This window comes from Aethalodelphis obliquidens, unplaced genomic scaffold (assembly GCF_003676395.1).
Source record: "Aethalodelphis obliquidens isolate GAN/ISIS:26980383/991018 unplaced genomic scaffold, ASM367639v1 scaffold62, whole genome shotgun sequence".
NCBI classification, from domain to species: Eukaryota; Metazoa; Chordata; class Mammalia; order Artiodactyla; family Delphinidae; genus Aethalodelphis; species Aethalodelphis obliquidens.
In genome coordinates this window covers 5,789,109-5,803,588 of record NW_020838006.1, presented here as the reverse complement: position 1 = coordinate 5,803,588, position 14,480 = coordinate 5,789,109, and the positions used below count along the sequence as shown (strand labels likewise).

Below are 14,480 nucleotides of genomic sequence, written 5' to 3'. Positions count from 1 at the left end.
GGCGGACTCTCAACCACTGCGCCACCAGGGAAGCCCAATTTATTTTTTTAATCGAAGTATAGTTGATTTACAGTGTTGCGTTAATTTTTGCTGTATAGCACAGTGACTCAGTATATATATATATACTTTTTTTTTTTTGGCTGCATTGGGTCTTTGTTGCTGCGCATGGGCTTTCTCTAATTGCCTTGAGCGGGGGCTGCTCTTCACTGTGGTGCACGGGCTTCTTATTGCGGTGGCTTCTCTTGTTGCGGAGCACAGGCTCTAGGCGCGCGGGCTTCAGTAGTTGTGGCACGTGAGCTCAGTTGTGGCTTGCGGGCTCTAGAGCACAGGCTCAGTAGTTGTGGTGCACGGGCTTAGTTGCTCCGCGGCATGTGGGATCTTCCCGGACCAGGGCTCGAACCCGTGTCCCCTGCATTGGCAGGCAGATTCTTAACCACTGAACTACCAGGGAAGTCCTCTACATTCTTTTTTTCTTTTCCATGATGGTTTATCCCAGGATATTGAATATAGTTCCCTGTGCTATACAGTAGGACCTTGTTGTTTTCATTCTATGTGTAATAGTTTTCATCTACTAACCCCAAATTCCCAATCCATCCCTTCCCCACCTCCCCTCTCCCTTTGTAACCACAAGTCTGTTCTCTCTGTCTGTGAGTCTGTTTCTGTTTCATAGATAGGTTCATTTGTGCCATATTTTAGATTCCATTTATAAGTGATATCATGTGTTTGTCTTTCTCTTTCTGACTTCACTTAGTATGATAATCTATAGTTGCATCCATGTTGCTGCAAATGGCATTATTTTGTTCTTTTTTATGGCTGAGTAGTATTCCATTGTATATATGTACCACATCTTCTTTATCCATTCACCTGTCAATGAACATTTAGGTTGTTTTCATTGTAGACTTTTTAATGATGGCCATTCTGACTGTTGTGAGGTGGTACCTCATTGTAGTTTTTTTTTTTTTTTCATTGTAGTTTTGATTTGCATTTATTTAATAATTAGTGATGCTGAGCATCTTTTCATGTGCCTCTTGGCCATCTGTATTGTGTGTCTTCTTTAGAGAAATATCTGTTTAGGTCTTCTGCCCATTTTTCGATTGTTTTTTTTTGTTTTTGTTGAGTTATATGAACTGTTTGTATATTTTGGAAATTAAGCCCTTGTTGGTTGCATCGTTTGCAATTATTTTTTCCCGTTCCATATGTTGTCTTTTTCTCTGTGTGTGTGTGTGTGTGTGTGTGTGTTTTTAATGGTTTCCTTTGCTGTGCCAAAGCTTGTAAGTTTGATTAGGTCCCATTTGTTTATTTTTGTTTTTATTTCTGTTGCCTTGGGAGACTGCTAAGAAAACAATGGTACGATTTATGTCAGAGAATGTTTTGCCTATGATCCCAGAGTAGTTGTTTTAGTTAGATGCTTTTAGTAGAAATTGTAGGGTTGATTACTCTGTTACACCTATGTGTAGTGTATCAGTAATCATACTAGTGAAGAGACACAGCCATAGGAACTTCACCAGTGTAATAATTTTTGGCTTCTTAATTAGAATGAGATCAAATTGGAACTCAAGGAGGTTTGGAGTTGGTATCTGGCATTTATTTGATTTTGTGGTTGCTCTTCTTTTTGTAAGGTTGCTAAATTGTGTTTGGTCTTATTGGGTAGCATTTACCTTCAATCCTTAAATATTAATTAACCATACATGTGAAGAATATATTCTATTTCCAAAGATAGTATAGGTGGTTTTTCTACCTGGGAAAGTAGTTTCATATTAAAGATAGTATGCTTAGCTTAGTAATGTGCATGATGTTGGAGAAAAAATTTGGTGTATGAGTTGTTACATTCAAATAATAAGAAAGCTAGTTACTAATATAATTTGGTTCTCTTTTGCTGGATAAACCAAGACCAAGCCTTGTTGTATTGCAGGAAGGCAGATGGAGTGAGAGAATTTAGTGTTAAAAAGATTGTGTCTACCTTAATCTAAACTTAGTTACAGAAGCATAAATTAACTTCAGCACTACCAGTCCTCACCCTGATTGCCAGCTGCTTCTCACTCCTCTTCTCTAAATAGAAGGTGTTTTAAGTACCTTGTCCTTATTTTTCCAGCCGTTACCACTGTCCATTTCCATAGAAACCAGAAACAGCAAGAAGATGGAGAATTGTTAAAATTCCTTGAATTAAGACTGTGTGTTTTCATATCATTTACACTACATACTCATTTATGTATTCCAGACTCTGTAGTTACAGCCCTATGAAGAAAAGTATAATGCGTACTATAAATTTAAGATATTTATTATTTGGATATGGTTTATTTTGAAAGTATTGTCCTTGTATTTTGTGAGGTTATTTCTGTTACCTTCAAAATAGAAGATTTTTTTGTTTCCTATTCTTTTAGCTCCCATTTCTTTTTCTTTTCATTATCTCTCCACAAACAGGGATGTTTAGGGTTCGTATCTGGCATTTATTTCTCTTGGAGAGAATTTTCAGAAACCTTTCTGCTTTGGAGATTATAATCTGAATATTGCAAGTATAGTCAAATGTGAACGTTAAAGTCTATAATACTTATTGGTGTGTAAAAATTGGTCATGATGATTTTTATGACAGTATTAAGCTGTCATTGAAAAATACTTTAATGGCTCTGTTAATAAGGGATGAGACTAGAAGAGGAAAGCCCATTTATCATGTTGGTAGGTCCCAGGGCCCAAGCCTCTTTTTCCCCTTGTCTTTATTCTCTTTCAGTGATTTAATCCGGACCAAAAGCTTCGAATGATAACTATTTGCTGATGACTCCTAAATATATAGTTCTAGCCCTCATTTATCTCTCTGTGCTCTAGATCTGGGAGCCTGTGGCCTCGATGACATTTCCATTTGGATGTCTTAGAGACATCTCAGGCTTAACAGGTCCAAAAGTTAAAGCCTGTTGTCTCTTCCTTTCCCTCAAAACTGTTCTTCCCCCATTTTACCCATTTCAGTCAGTGGCACCACCATCAGCTCAAGCTAGGAAATTTCCTGATTAGAATTAGTTAGCATTGATCTCCCATTCTAACTAGTCATTTTTGCCTCTGAAATTCTAATATATGCCAAATTTGCTTATTTTTTTCCATCTCCACTGCTAAAACCCTACTCTAAGTCTCCTTTAGCTTTTTTTTTTTTCTTCTTTCCTTTTTTTTGCGGTACGCGGGCCTCTCACTGTTGTGGCCTCTCCCGTTGCGGAGCACAGGCTCCGGATGCGCAGGCTCAGCGGCCATGGCCCACGGGCCCAGCCGCTCCGCGGCATGTGGGATCTTCCCGGACCGGGCACGAACCCGTGTACCCTGCATCGGCAGGTGGGCTCTCAACCACTGCGCCACCAGGGAAGCCCTCCTTTAGCTTTTACCTGCATCACTGCAATAGATTTCTGTTTTATGTTTGACCCCTGGAATCTATTTTCTTCCCAGAAGTGAGAGTGGTCTTCTTAAAATATAGACGGATTATGTCACAACAGTGAAGAAGACAGTTAAAGTTTTTGCCTCGAGGAGCCTACATTCTAGTGAGAGAGATAGATCATAAACAAGTAAACAAATGGATATCCAGAGTGATTACAGTTGGTAATGAAAGAAATACAACTACTCTTTGTTTAATGAATTTAATGAAATTAACTTAAATTATTCCTTAAAATCCTTGCTGCTAAGTGAAAAGCCATTAAATGAAAAAGTTATTTCTTAATTTTTCCTAACTAACATCGTTATGTTTCATCCCAACCCAAGATGCTTGAATAATTTTCACAGGTAGAAAAATACATCAATTGAGCACTGAAAACAAATTTTTATAACTAGCAATCTGAAGGCAGATTTATACCTAAAATAATGTAATGAAGGTTTATTCAACTCCTTTTTTATTTCTGCACAATTTTTCCCCACATAATTTTCAGTCCCTGTTGGCTCATTGTTATTGTGCACTCAAACTAAACCTTGAAAATAAAGTTATAGACCAGGAAAACATCTAGGACAAAATAAAGGCTCATCATGGAAACTTGTGGAAATAGTTCATGCACACAACAGATTGAAGAGCTATTAAAGATACCACCTCTTTTCTCTCTCACTTGGTGTACATATGCAAAGCAAATTATTGTGAGTTCACCCAAACATGGCATTCTATTCGGATTTGTTTCATCTGATATTCTGTGACTAGAAACTATTATGGTAAGTAAAAATTTTTAATGTGTCTTTGCCTGAAACCATAATAATAAAATATCACACTTCTTATAATATATATTCGTTGAGGGTGTTTAGGGATGAAAAAATCATTTTACTAAATACAGACAAAAACAGACAAACAAAAACCCAGAGGATTTGTTGTAAAGGTGGTATAACTTTTTAAGAGCCACTGCAGTTAAAAGTTATCATCTACACAGTCATTAAGTGAAGTAAATAGGGTATGGAGATGTGAAGTAACTCAGTGATGCCACTTTAGATAGAATAGTGGGGCAAGCGTCTCTCAGAGTTGACATATTTGAATTGAGACTTGATAAAGGAAAATGAGCTAGTCATTGGATACATGGTAGGAAAAATGCTTTGGGCAGAGAATATGTGACTATAAAGGCCGAGAGGTGGAAAAGGTCTTAGTGTATTTGAAGAAAGGAAAGAAGGCCAGGGCTGACTGGAGCCTAGTGAGGCTAGGGCTCTGTTGGAAGGGAGACTGTGTATGAGAAAAATTGGAAAAGTAAGCAGGAACCATTATATGAGGGTCTTGTAGGCCTTGGGAAAAGTTTGGTAGACTTCTGGGAGTAGGAAGGGTTTTAGGCTGGAGAGGCATGTGGTAAGTGAGAGTGACATGGCCCAACACTATCTTACATACATTTATTGTTTGGAAAAATTGTCTGTTTCTTTATTTCGTCTTCCTTCTGCCTCTTCTCCCCTTATACATGTCTTGATACATAACTTTACATCTCATGCTTTTGTCTCTGATTTCTTTCATTATTGCCATATCTACGCTTTTAAGTTTTGATTGAACTCTTTGACTTGATTTTCTAGAGCATTAGTTCAGCACACTCAAGAACACAAAGTAAATTCTATTATCAGAGATTTGAGCATGTCGTTTAATTTGGGAATAGTGAGAAATGCATGGCATTTTTTTTTTTTTTTTGTCGAGGGTTTTTCAAGCCTGACTTTAATTCTTGTATTACAGAGTAAGTTAGGCAGAATCCTTAAGTGCAGTGGAATTAGCTCTGCTATTAGAAGGAAACTGGATTTAAAATTAATCAAATCATGGCTGAAAGAAAGCAACACCAGCCCTGTAGGAAGGAAAAGACTGAAAGTTTCAGGCCCCCCTGTGATTATGGCAGGGTCTGGTGTTTTCTAGACAGGCTCCTATGCTAACTGAGATACAAGCACAGACGTGTTGGTGGCTGTGACTGCAAGTCTTTTTCTTTTTCACTGAAAAAACTATGTGTAATTCTGATTTGTCAAGTGTGTGTAGGACCTAATGCAGTCTTGGCATGTAATCATTGTAAAATATTTCCCAGCTTCTCTCTTTGAAAACAGTTGCTAGGAAAAGCATTGTTTTAGGAGGCTGGCAATAAACTAAACCACAGAAATGAGGCTTTGAAATTACCTTGATATTTGGCAAAAGAGGTAATGAGGTAACTTGCAGTCTAGTTTATAACATACCCTTTGGTGAAAAGCAAAGTAGCCTTTTTCTTAGGTTGATTTAAAAATGTATCTGTTTGTGACCATGAGCTCCAGGGCCTTCTTGGAGCTTGACAATGTGCTGATGGTTGTGCAGCTTGGATGGAGGGTGCTCGGTGTCCCTGCAGCTGCGCACTGGCCAGGTTCTGTCTCCTCCACCAGAAGCAAGCTTTGTTCCGTGTGGCCCTGCCGTCTGCATACAGAGCAGCCTTTGATGGGCTGCCTTTGACGTGATTTGTTTACGGCAGCCAGAAATGCTTCTTGCATAATGAGAGCAGTTAATCATGGAAACTGAGCTCTTCCTGTTTGTGCACTTCTAGCAGTCTTCTGTTGTAAATATTAAAAGGTAACGGCAAAAGGATGAAAACCTTTTAAAAAGGCACAAATCAGTTAATTCATCAGATCATGTGATTGCTACTGATTACATGGATATCTTTAGGGAAGCAGAAAATGATTGCTGAACACATGCCTTGTGTTTTGATGATTGCATTAAAAGTCCCCCAGTGGAATGGCATTTATTGGCTCTCAGAGCTTTTCTGACATTAAATTTCAGGCAGCCAGCACAAGGAGAAACACCGTAACGTATATCTAACCTCATATGTGCAGTTAAAGAATAATCTTGATCAAGCTCTGCTAGGCTTTGCTAAATAGACGAGGGCTTTCAGCAAGACCCCAGACTTTTATTTTGAAGTGGAGTAGCAGCTGTTGGCTATTGCGGTGCAGAGCTGCAGCGGCCTGGGTCACACAGAGCTCCGGGTGTCTGCAGGGTGTCTGCAGGCTGCAGGCCGAGCCCAGTGGCGCAGGCACCGAGCTGCATTTATTTGCTGTGCTGTTTGACCTGTTGGTTTGAGAGAGCTCCCTGGACCATCTGAATGGCTATGGGAGATGGTGAGTAAGATTTATTTTTCTTTTTTTTCCTTGTGCTATACACTTCCTTTTAAAGTGACAGTCATCTGCTGTATAAGAAATATATTTCTCCCTAAAGAACGAAGGACACTTTGTGTGTGTATGTGTGTGTGTGTATATACACACACACACTCGTATGTTCATGTGTGCACGTGTGTGCGTACTTGTCATTTGGTATCTTTTTCTACTTGATATGTCTGTATGGGATCTGGCAAATACAAGATGACAGTTTATCCTGCAACCCAAGCAAACCCTCTGTCTTTGGTGGTGGATATAAAGGGATGTTGGAAGAAACATGGAATAATATAAAAGCTTTGAAGAGAGAACATGGCCTTTGGAAGAATGACAGATTTGGCAGGAAGGTTTAGTTAGCTAGCTTGATATCTTTCCTGTTGTATTTGACAACAAGTAGAATTCTGTGGTGATAAAGTATATAAAGAAGCAAAATGGCTTGCCATGGGCACTGTTTCAATTGATATGCTTGTGATTTGTCAGTGTCCCTAGTAAATAGTTCTCTAGAAAATATTTAGTCTTTTACAAATTCTATACTGGTGTAATTTGATCAAAAATTGATTTTGCCAGTGTTTTATTGTGATAAGAATAATTTTAAAAACATATATAGTGCTGTATAGTTTTCCAAAGCACTTGAGTATACTTATTGTACATTAACTCCTAAGGTACAAATAACTGTGAAGCGTACAGAGTATTTGGGTATTTCCGTTTCACAGATTGGAAAACTAAGGCTTGTTGAGATTATAAGTCCCAGATCCAGGCACAAAGCAAACCAGAATCAAATCTGGAGCCTCAAATGTGCATTCAGTATTGTGCTTCATAACACTTAATACTTGAGCTTTTTTTTTTCATTATTAAACATTTTGTTAAGATGCTTAGAGGTATACTTTATAATTACATCAACACCAGAGATGTGTAAGAAGGGGAATTTGAGGTTACTTCAGAAATGTTTTGTGTATTTTTCACTATGTTCTTTAGGAAGACTGGTCTGTATTGGGGAGTTTTAACTCTAACAGTTTCAGCCTCCTTTATGACTGTATAATGACTTCTCTCTAAGGAGTTTGTCCTCTTGGGACGATGAGGAATAGGGTGCAAACTTACCAAAAGGATGATATTGGTAAACAGTCATTTAAACTTTTATACACATGTTAATGGAAATATGATACTAAATCTGGTTTTGCATATTGTTATAGTTTATCCCAAGAATTTACATAAATGTTTTATATGTCCTTATAGAAATAAATAACAATATAAACTTCTAATTTTTAAGGCAAAAGCCATCAAAGTTAACAAATTAAGTTCTTATATACTTAATGGCATTGCCAAGTTTGTTTGTTTGATTGTTATTTCTAAACCTTAATTTACAAGCAACTCTAAATATTGCATTTGATTTGGGTTGTATCCAGATTTTATTTCTTTTTTAAGCATTATAAGTTCAATGGCTATCAATGTATATTTATTTAATTTTTCTTTTTTCAAGTAATACTGAATACATTCAGACTGTATAGGAATGCACTGATTTTTAAAAAATCAAAGTAACAACCTCATAAAGCTCAGAGGGTAACCTTCTTGCATATTCTCTTCTTTAAAATGGAAATACTTTTATTGGATTTTTATCGATAAAGTAATATATCTTTATTAAAAAATTAAACACCTAAACAGTAGTAACAGGTTATCTTGGGATTTACAGTTCTTAACAGTTTCATATATACTTCTCTGTATATTAGTCTCTCTCACATAATACACATACATCATACTAGTATCATGTGAACACATACAACAAATGGATTATGTTATTCCTAACCTATTTTGTTTCTTATTCTTTAATACACAAATATCTTCTCTTTTTAAAAATTCAAACAATGCAAATAAAGCAAAAATCCTCTCAGAACCGCCTCCAAGCCTTTTTATACCTTTTACTCTGCCTTACATATATATTAAGTATCAAAATGAATTATTTTGTTTTTGACCATGTTTACATAAATGGCATCATTCTTAACATATTTTTGCCATTTACTATGTCTACTCAATATCGCATAGTGATCTTTCTTTATGCCATCATGTGTAACTGTTTTATTTGTTTGAACTGTTGCACAGTATTCCATAGTATGGATATATCATAACCATTTCTTTGTGGAATTTCAGATTGCTTAATCACATATAACTTTTCCAAATGATTCTGAAATAAACATCTTTGTACAAATCATGTGTGTGTGCACATATATATTTTTTTAAATAATTGGAAGTTGAATTTCTGGATCAAAGTTTTTATTCATTTCAAATTGTGTTAGCTATCTCTAATTTCCTCCCAAAGAGGCTTTACCACTTACATTCCCACCAATAGTGCCTTCTATCTTGCATTCTTTTGAGTTCTCATTATTATTAATCTTTTTAAAATTTGCCTATCAGATGGGTGAAAAATATCTCACCCTTTTAAAAAACATCTCTTCTTTCTAATAAGGTTGATCATCTTCATACGTTTGGTTGTTTGTATTTTCTTTTTTGTGGATTGCTTTCTGGCATCTTTAGCCAACTTTCTGGTTTTGACTTTTGTGTTTACTTATAGTTGCTCTGTATGTTCTGGCTATTAATCTGTTATCTATTAAATATATAAGCTTAACTTCAAGGCCATATGAAAGATTTTATTAACAGTTTTATTTCTGGACAAATTCAGATTTGTGAAGTACTGTAATGACTAACGATTGAAGAGTTGTCAGGGGTGGCTTTCAGGTGCCTTTCTGTTTAGTTGTCTTTATCCTCACCTAAGAATATAAAACCAGGCAGTCAGATGATTGTGAAGTAGCTCTGGGCAGTCAAACCAGATAGAGTTAAAAACCTGTAGGATTATTATGTGGCTCTGAGCCCTGAAATCTGCCTCAAAAGCTCACGAGAGGAATTTGGCCTTTTGTTGTTATGCTGCAGAGTGGCTGGAAAGAAATAAGGTTTTGTTGCAAATAGACTGTTTCTAAACTTTAAACATTTCAACACAATCTATCATTCCAAACGCTGAATCTCTTAAAAAATCCATACAAGCGATGACATAACCTTGGCGTTCTATAGGTAAGCCTTTTGGGACCACTCCAAACTGACATATAACTACTGGTTTGGGGGATAGGGAACAATAGCAAGAAATTAATGTTGAATAGATCTCTATTCTTCGAAACCCTTGAATATTCTATGTGATACACTAGGATTGGATAATTTAAGTCACTGAAAGAAAGCAACCCTTTAACTTACTGGCCAAAAGGCCAAGCTTTTCTTCTAGGAGCAGTAAGGGAAAAAAAGAGTCTATGAGGAGAAAAAGTAAATTACAAAGGAGAAAAAAAATGGGCATTCAGCAGCAATAAAGGCAGATAAGTAGTGGGAACTAAGATTGAAAATCTTCTTGATACAGACCCATTTACCCATTTGGGTGCAAAGTGTTGGACATCAGTAGCAAGTTATCCTCAAACATGATGTTGCTAATGAACCTGAATCTTCAAGAAAAGATTTACATCTTTTCTTTGTATACATGTAGGATGTATAGTAGATGTTCTTGACAGCTGTTATAACCAAGCTGTAGCTGTCATGAAATTTTAACTACCTGAAATGACTACATTTTGTAAAGGTTCTAAATAAGCCTTATTATGAGGCTCGTTTATTGTTTAGTTTGATATCATGGTTATCATGAAATATGTTGTTATTTACTTTTATTAATACCAAATAACTGTTTAAATTGTGTTTAGCTTTTTACTTCACTGAACTATTGAAGGTCTTAAATTTTTAAAGACCCCTTTAAAGAGGAGGGTAAAAGTCTTCAAATATTTTTTAACTAGTGAGTTAATATCTACCTAGAAATTTTAAGAGAGTTTATCAAATTTCTTGGCCTCTCTTAAACTTTGTATGGAATAAACTTTATTTTTAATAAATAAAATAGTTAACTATTTAAGATTAACTGTGCTGTTGAACACAGTATCTTCATGTGAATATTAAAATCTGGTGATTAGGGACTTCCTTGGTGGCGCAGTGGTTAAGAATCTGCCTGCCAATGCAGGGGACACGGGTTCAATCCCTGGTCTGGGAAGATCCTACATGCCGCAGAGCAACTAAGCCTGTGCGCCACAACTCCTGAGCCTGCGCCCTAGAGCCCGTGAGCCACAACTACTGAGCCTGCGTGCCACAACTACTGAAGCCCATGCGCCTAGAGCCCGTGCTCCATAGCAAGAGAAGCCACCGCGATGAGAAGCCCATGCACCACAACGAAGAGTAGCCCCAGCTCGCCGCACTAAAGAAACCCCATGCGTAGCAATGAAGACCCAATGCAGCCAAATAACTAACTAAATAAATAAAATTTATATTTTTAAAATCTGGTGATTATTTTATTTTGAAGCACTTTGATTTTCAGTTTCTAATCACTTAACTGAAATTTTTCATTTTAGTTTAAATTGAAGACATTCTTAGTTTTTACTATTTGATTATTTTACTTCTGAAAGCTTGTGATTCTCTTTAGCCCTGGGAAATCTTTTTTTTTTTTTTGATAAGTTTCTCCCCTTCATTAGTTTTAGTCTCTCCTTATAGAATTATTATTCGTCAGATATTGAACCTTCTAGGTTGATTCACTGTGTCTTTTATGTTTTGTATTCTCTCTTCCATTTATGCTTTTCTCTTTTATTCTGTGTTCTGGGAGATTTCCTTGACTTTCTTATCCAGTTCTTCTGTTAAATTTTAATTTTGGCAAACAAAAGTTTAAATGGTTCTAAAAACTGTCTTTCCTTTTCTGGTGGTTCCATTTTTACAGAATGCACGTGCACACCTGTGTGTAAAATACGGAGCTCCCTGAGTTGGGGGTGGGAAGAGCTTAATGATGAAATCATTCCATAGGTTTTCAGTTGTTCCTTGCTAATCAGCTCTGTACTTGCTGGCTTAGAAACTGTCACTTCTGTCATTCTACAAGGTAGATCAGTTCTCTCTGCTGTTTGATTCTGCTTCTGAGAATTCTAAGTTGCAGCTTTGCTATGGTATTCTTCAAAAGCCTTCCATCCTTTTTATTTGCATCTTATAAGAAATTGTTGCTATCTTTAGGTGCTGATTTCACATACTCTCTGCCTTGCTTCATTTTCTTTGCTCTTATGATGTTGCTTATCATTTTTTTGTGTTCCATTGCAGGGTTCTGGGCAAGAGAGTAAACACACTTTCAAGTGTTCTGGGCAAGTGTTCAAATTACCATAAATTTTTAAGGAAAAACTTCAAACATACCCCGAAATAGAGAATATATTATGACAGACCTTCCTTACCACCCATTATCCAGCTTCAAGAAATTATCAATACATAGCCAATCTTTATTCATCTATATCCCTACCTATCTGCCCGAGCCCTACTATCCTGCTGGAGTGGGATGTGTTTGTGTGTACATACGCACATGCACTCCTACTCATATATAAAATAAAGTAAAACATCTTTTTAAGAGACACAGTACCATTTTCACATCTAAAAAAATTAACCCATAGTATCAAATGTTCAGTGTTCACATTTCCTTGATTGTTTCATAAATATCTTTTGACAGTGAATTAGGATTCAAACAAGGCTCACCATTGCAGTTAGTTGATATATCTCTTAACCCTCTGTTCATCTCTTTTTTCTCCACTTGCCATTTATTTGTTGAAGAAAAAAACATTTGAGAGTTGCCAGCATATATAGAAGATATTTAAAACTGTTGAGAATGGATGAAGCCATTCAGAAAGTGTGTTTAGAGAGAAGGAGGATGTTCAACATTTAGTGGTTGAGTAAAGGAGGAAGATACTGAGCTACAGGGACTTGTGAGGTCAGAGGAAAACCAAGGAGAGTATCCTATTGTAAAAGCAGAGTAGAGAGTGGACAACTAAAATGTTTTTGAGTTTTCCGAGACACGTATGGTACAATAGCTTACAGGGATTGTTTCCTAGTCTCAGTTGCTAATTTAGCTATGACCATGGTCATTGCTGGATATGTGAGTGTATAAAACAGTTTAGAAATCCAAAGCCCTTTTACTCAATTGTTTTAATTAGAATAAGGAAGGATATAGCTTCAAGTGAAAAGCGGAACTTTGGTATAAGAAACTACTTAATATGAAAGAGTATATTTTTTGCATGAAAATCTGTGACATGGGTTCTTACTGAACTGGTTGGTTCACTGAAGAAAATACCAAATGAATTCTTTTTTTCTTGAGAAATGGTATAAAGTTTTGGCTTGCTCTTTTGTTTGCCATGTAAGATGGAGCAGTTTTTCATATTTTGTGTGAATTCAGAAGCAGAAATTTCAGGTTTTCACATACATGTACCCATAAAAGTGAAGTGGAATGTTTAAATATATGGCTTTCATTTGAAGGGAAAAAGAAAAAAGGGAAGGGACTTGATTATGGTAATATGAATTTACTATTTTATATCGGAAACCGTGGGGACCAGTTGTGTTTTGGAATTCAGAATATGTCAGATTTTAGAAAACTAATATGGCCATACACCATACGTTGTATAACAACTCCAGCTGGGTCTGAGGCTATACCTTGTAATCAAACATATTAATATTTTTGCAGTTAAATGTATACAAATTCACAATGAGTAAAATACACATAATAAATAGTCTCTTGTCAGTTCACATCATGTTTTGCTATAAACTGAGTTCAAATCAGTTCAGATTTTGCCACCAAATGAATTTAAAAAGACAAAACAAGTAAAGGTGGACTTTAAGAGCTTTTTGGCTTTCAGGTATGTAGGTATGGGATTGTGGGCCTGTAATAGCTCAGTGTTTGCTGAGGGCAGTTTCCAAGTGTTATATGAAGGGAACAAAAGGTAAAGCCTTATACTACTTGGGCTTCTTTCCCCCCCCCCCTCAATTTTTGCCTGTCCCTCCCCCCCCCTTTTCTTATCCCCTTCCTCCTTTCTCCTACTCCATTTCTTCATCCTCTATTTCCATCTCTTCCTTCTCCTCCTCCTTTATTTCTGCCTCTTCCTTCCATCATCATCTCTTCTTCCCAGTCTTATCCTCCTCCTCCATCTTCATCTCTTTCTCCTACTCTTATCAACTCCTCTCCTCCTTTTTCTCTCTTTCTCTTCCGTCATACACATAACCACTGCAGCCTGCTCACTTTATTAGTTTATGTCCTCTAGTACTTGTTAATATGTTCATCCTTTTCAGTTTCTGCACCAAACCATAGTATTGTCATTTTGAAACATTGGAGTGAGAAGAGAAGTGTCAACATAATCATGATTTATAGGTTACTTTTTGTATTTGATCCTTTTTTTTTTTTTGGGCACGCCACGTGGCATGTGGGATCTTAGTTCCCTGACCAGGGATCAAACCTGCACCTCCTGCATTGGAAGTCTGGAGTCTTAACCGCTGGACCGCCAGGGAAGTCCCTTGATCTTTTGTTTTTGTTTATTCAATTAATATTGAAGCACCTACTATAGGCATCCTGGGTGATTTTTTTTCTGATTTATCTCCTGGTTCACTAATGATCCCTTGAGCTGTGTCTAAAATCTACTGTTATGCCTGCCTACTGAATTTAAATTTCAGTTATTGTATTTTTATTTTTAGAAGTTCTGTTTGGTTGTTTTAAAAAAAAATCTATGTCACTTTGAAAATAACTTTCTTATCCCTGAGTTATTTTCAGCTTGCCTAGTAAAAGCTGCCAAGTACAGGTGTTTTATAGCCTGTGCTTAATAATTCTAAAATTTGAATTTGAAATTCTAGGACCTTGATAATTCTAGGATCTGTTCCTATTGTCTATTTCTTTTTGTTTATTCTTGCTCACGGTGTCTTGTTTCCTGTCATGCCAAGTGATCTTTGGAAAATTATTTGTGCAAATAATGTGAGGCCAGAGAATTTCTTCCAGGAAAAGTTTGCATTTGCTTTTGCTATTGCTTGGGAGTACTACCAGTGTGAGCCTACTGAGTTTT

The 14,480-nt window shown here is 36.5% G+C and overlaps 1 protein-coding gene across 14 annotated transcripts in view; it reads left to right on the top strand.

Moving 5' to 3' along the window:
• Window positions 1-14,480, top strand: part of CLASP2 (cytoplasmic linker associated protein 2) — a 177,246-nt gene that overhangs the window by 33,054 nt on the left and 129,712 nt on the right. Inside the window, exon 1 of one of the 14 annotated variants that reach the window (XM_027088252.1) lies at window positions 5,831-6,540. The exons of 12 other annotated variants lie outside the window; for them this stretch is intronic. In XM_027088252.1, coding sequence (XP_026944053.1) covers window positions 6,525-6,540 — 16 coding nt within the window. In that variant the 5' untranslated portion in view covers window positions 5,831-6,524. Of the gene's footprint in view, window positions 1-5,830; window positions 6,541-14,480 lie in introns of those variants that run through there. One more of the 14 variants, XM_027088250.1, reaches the window with a different exon arrangement.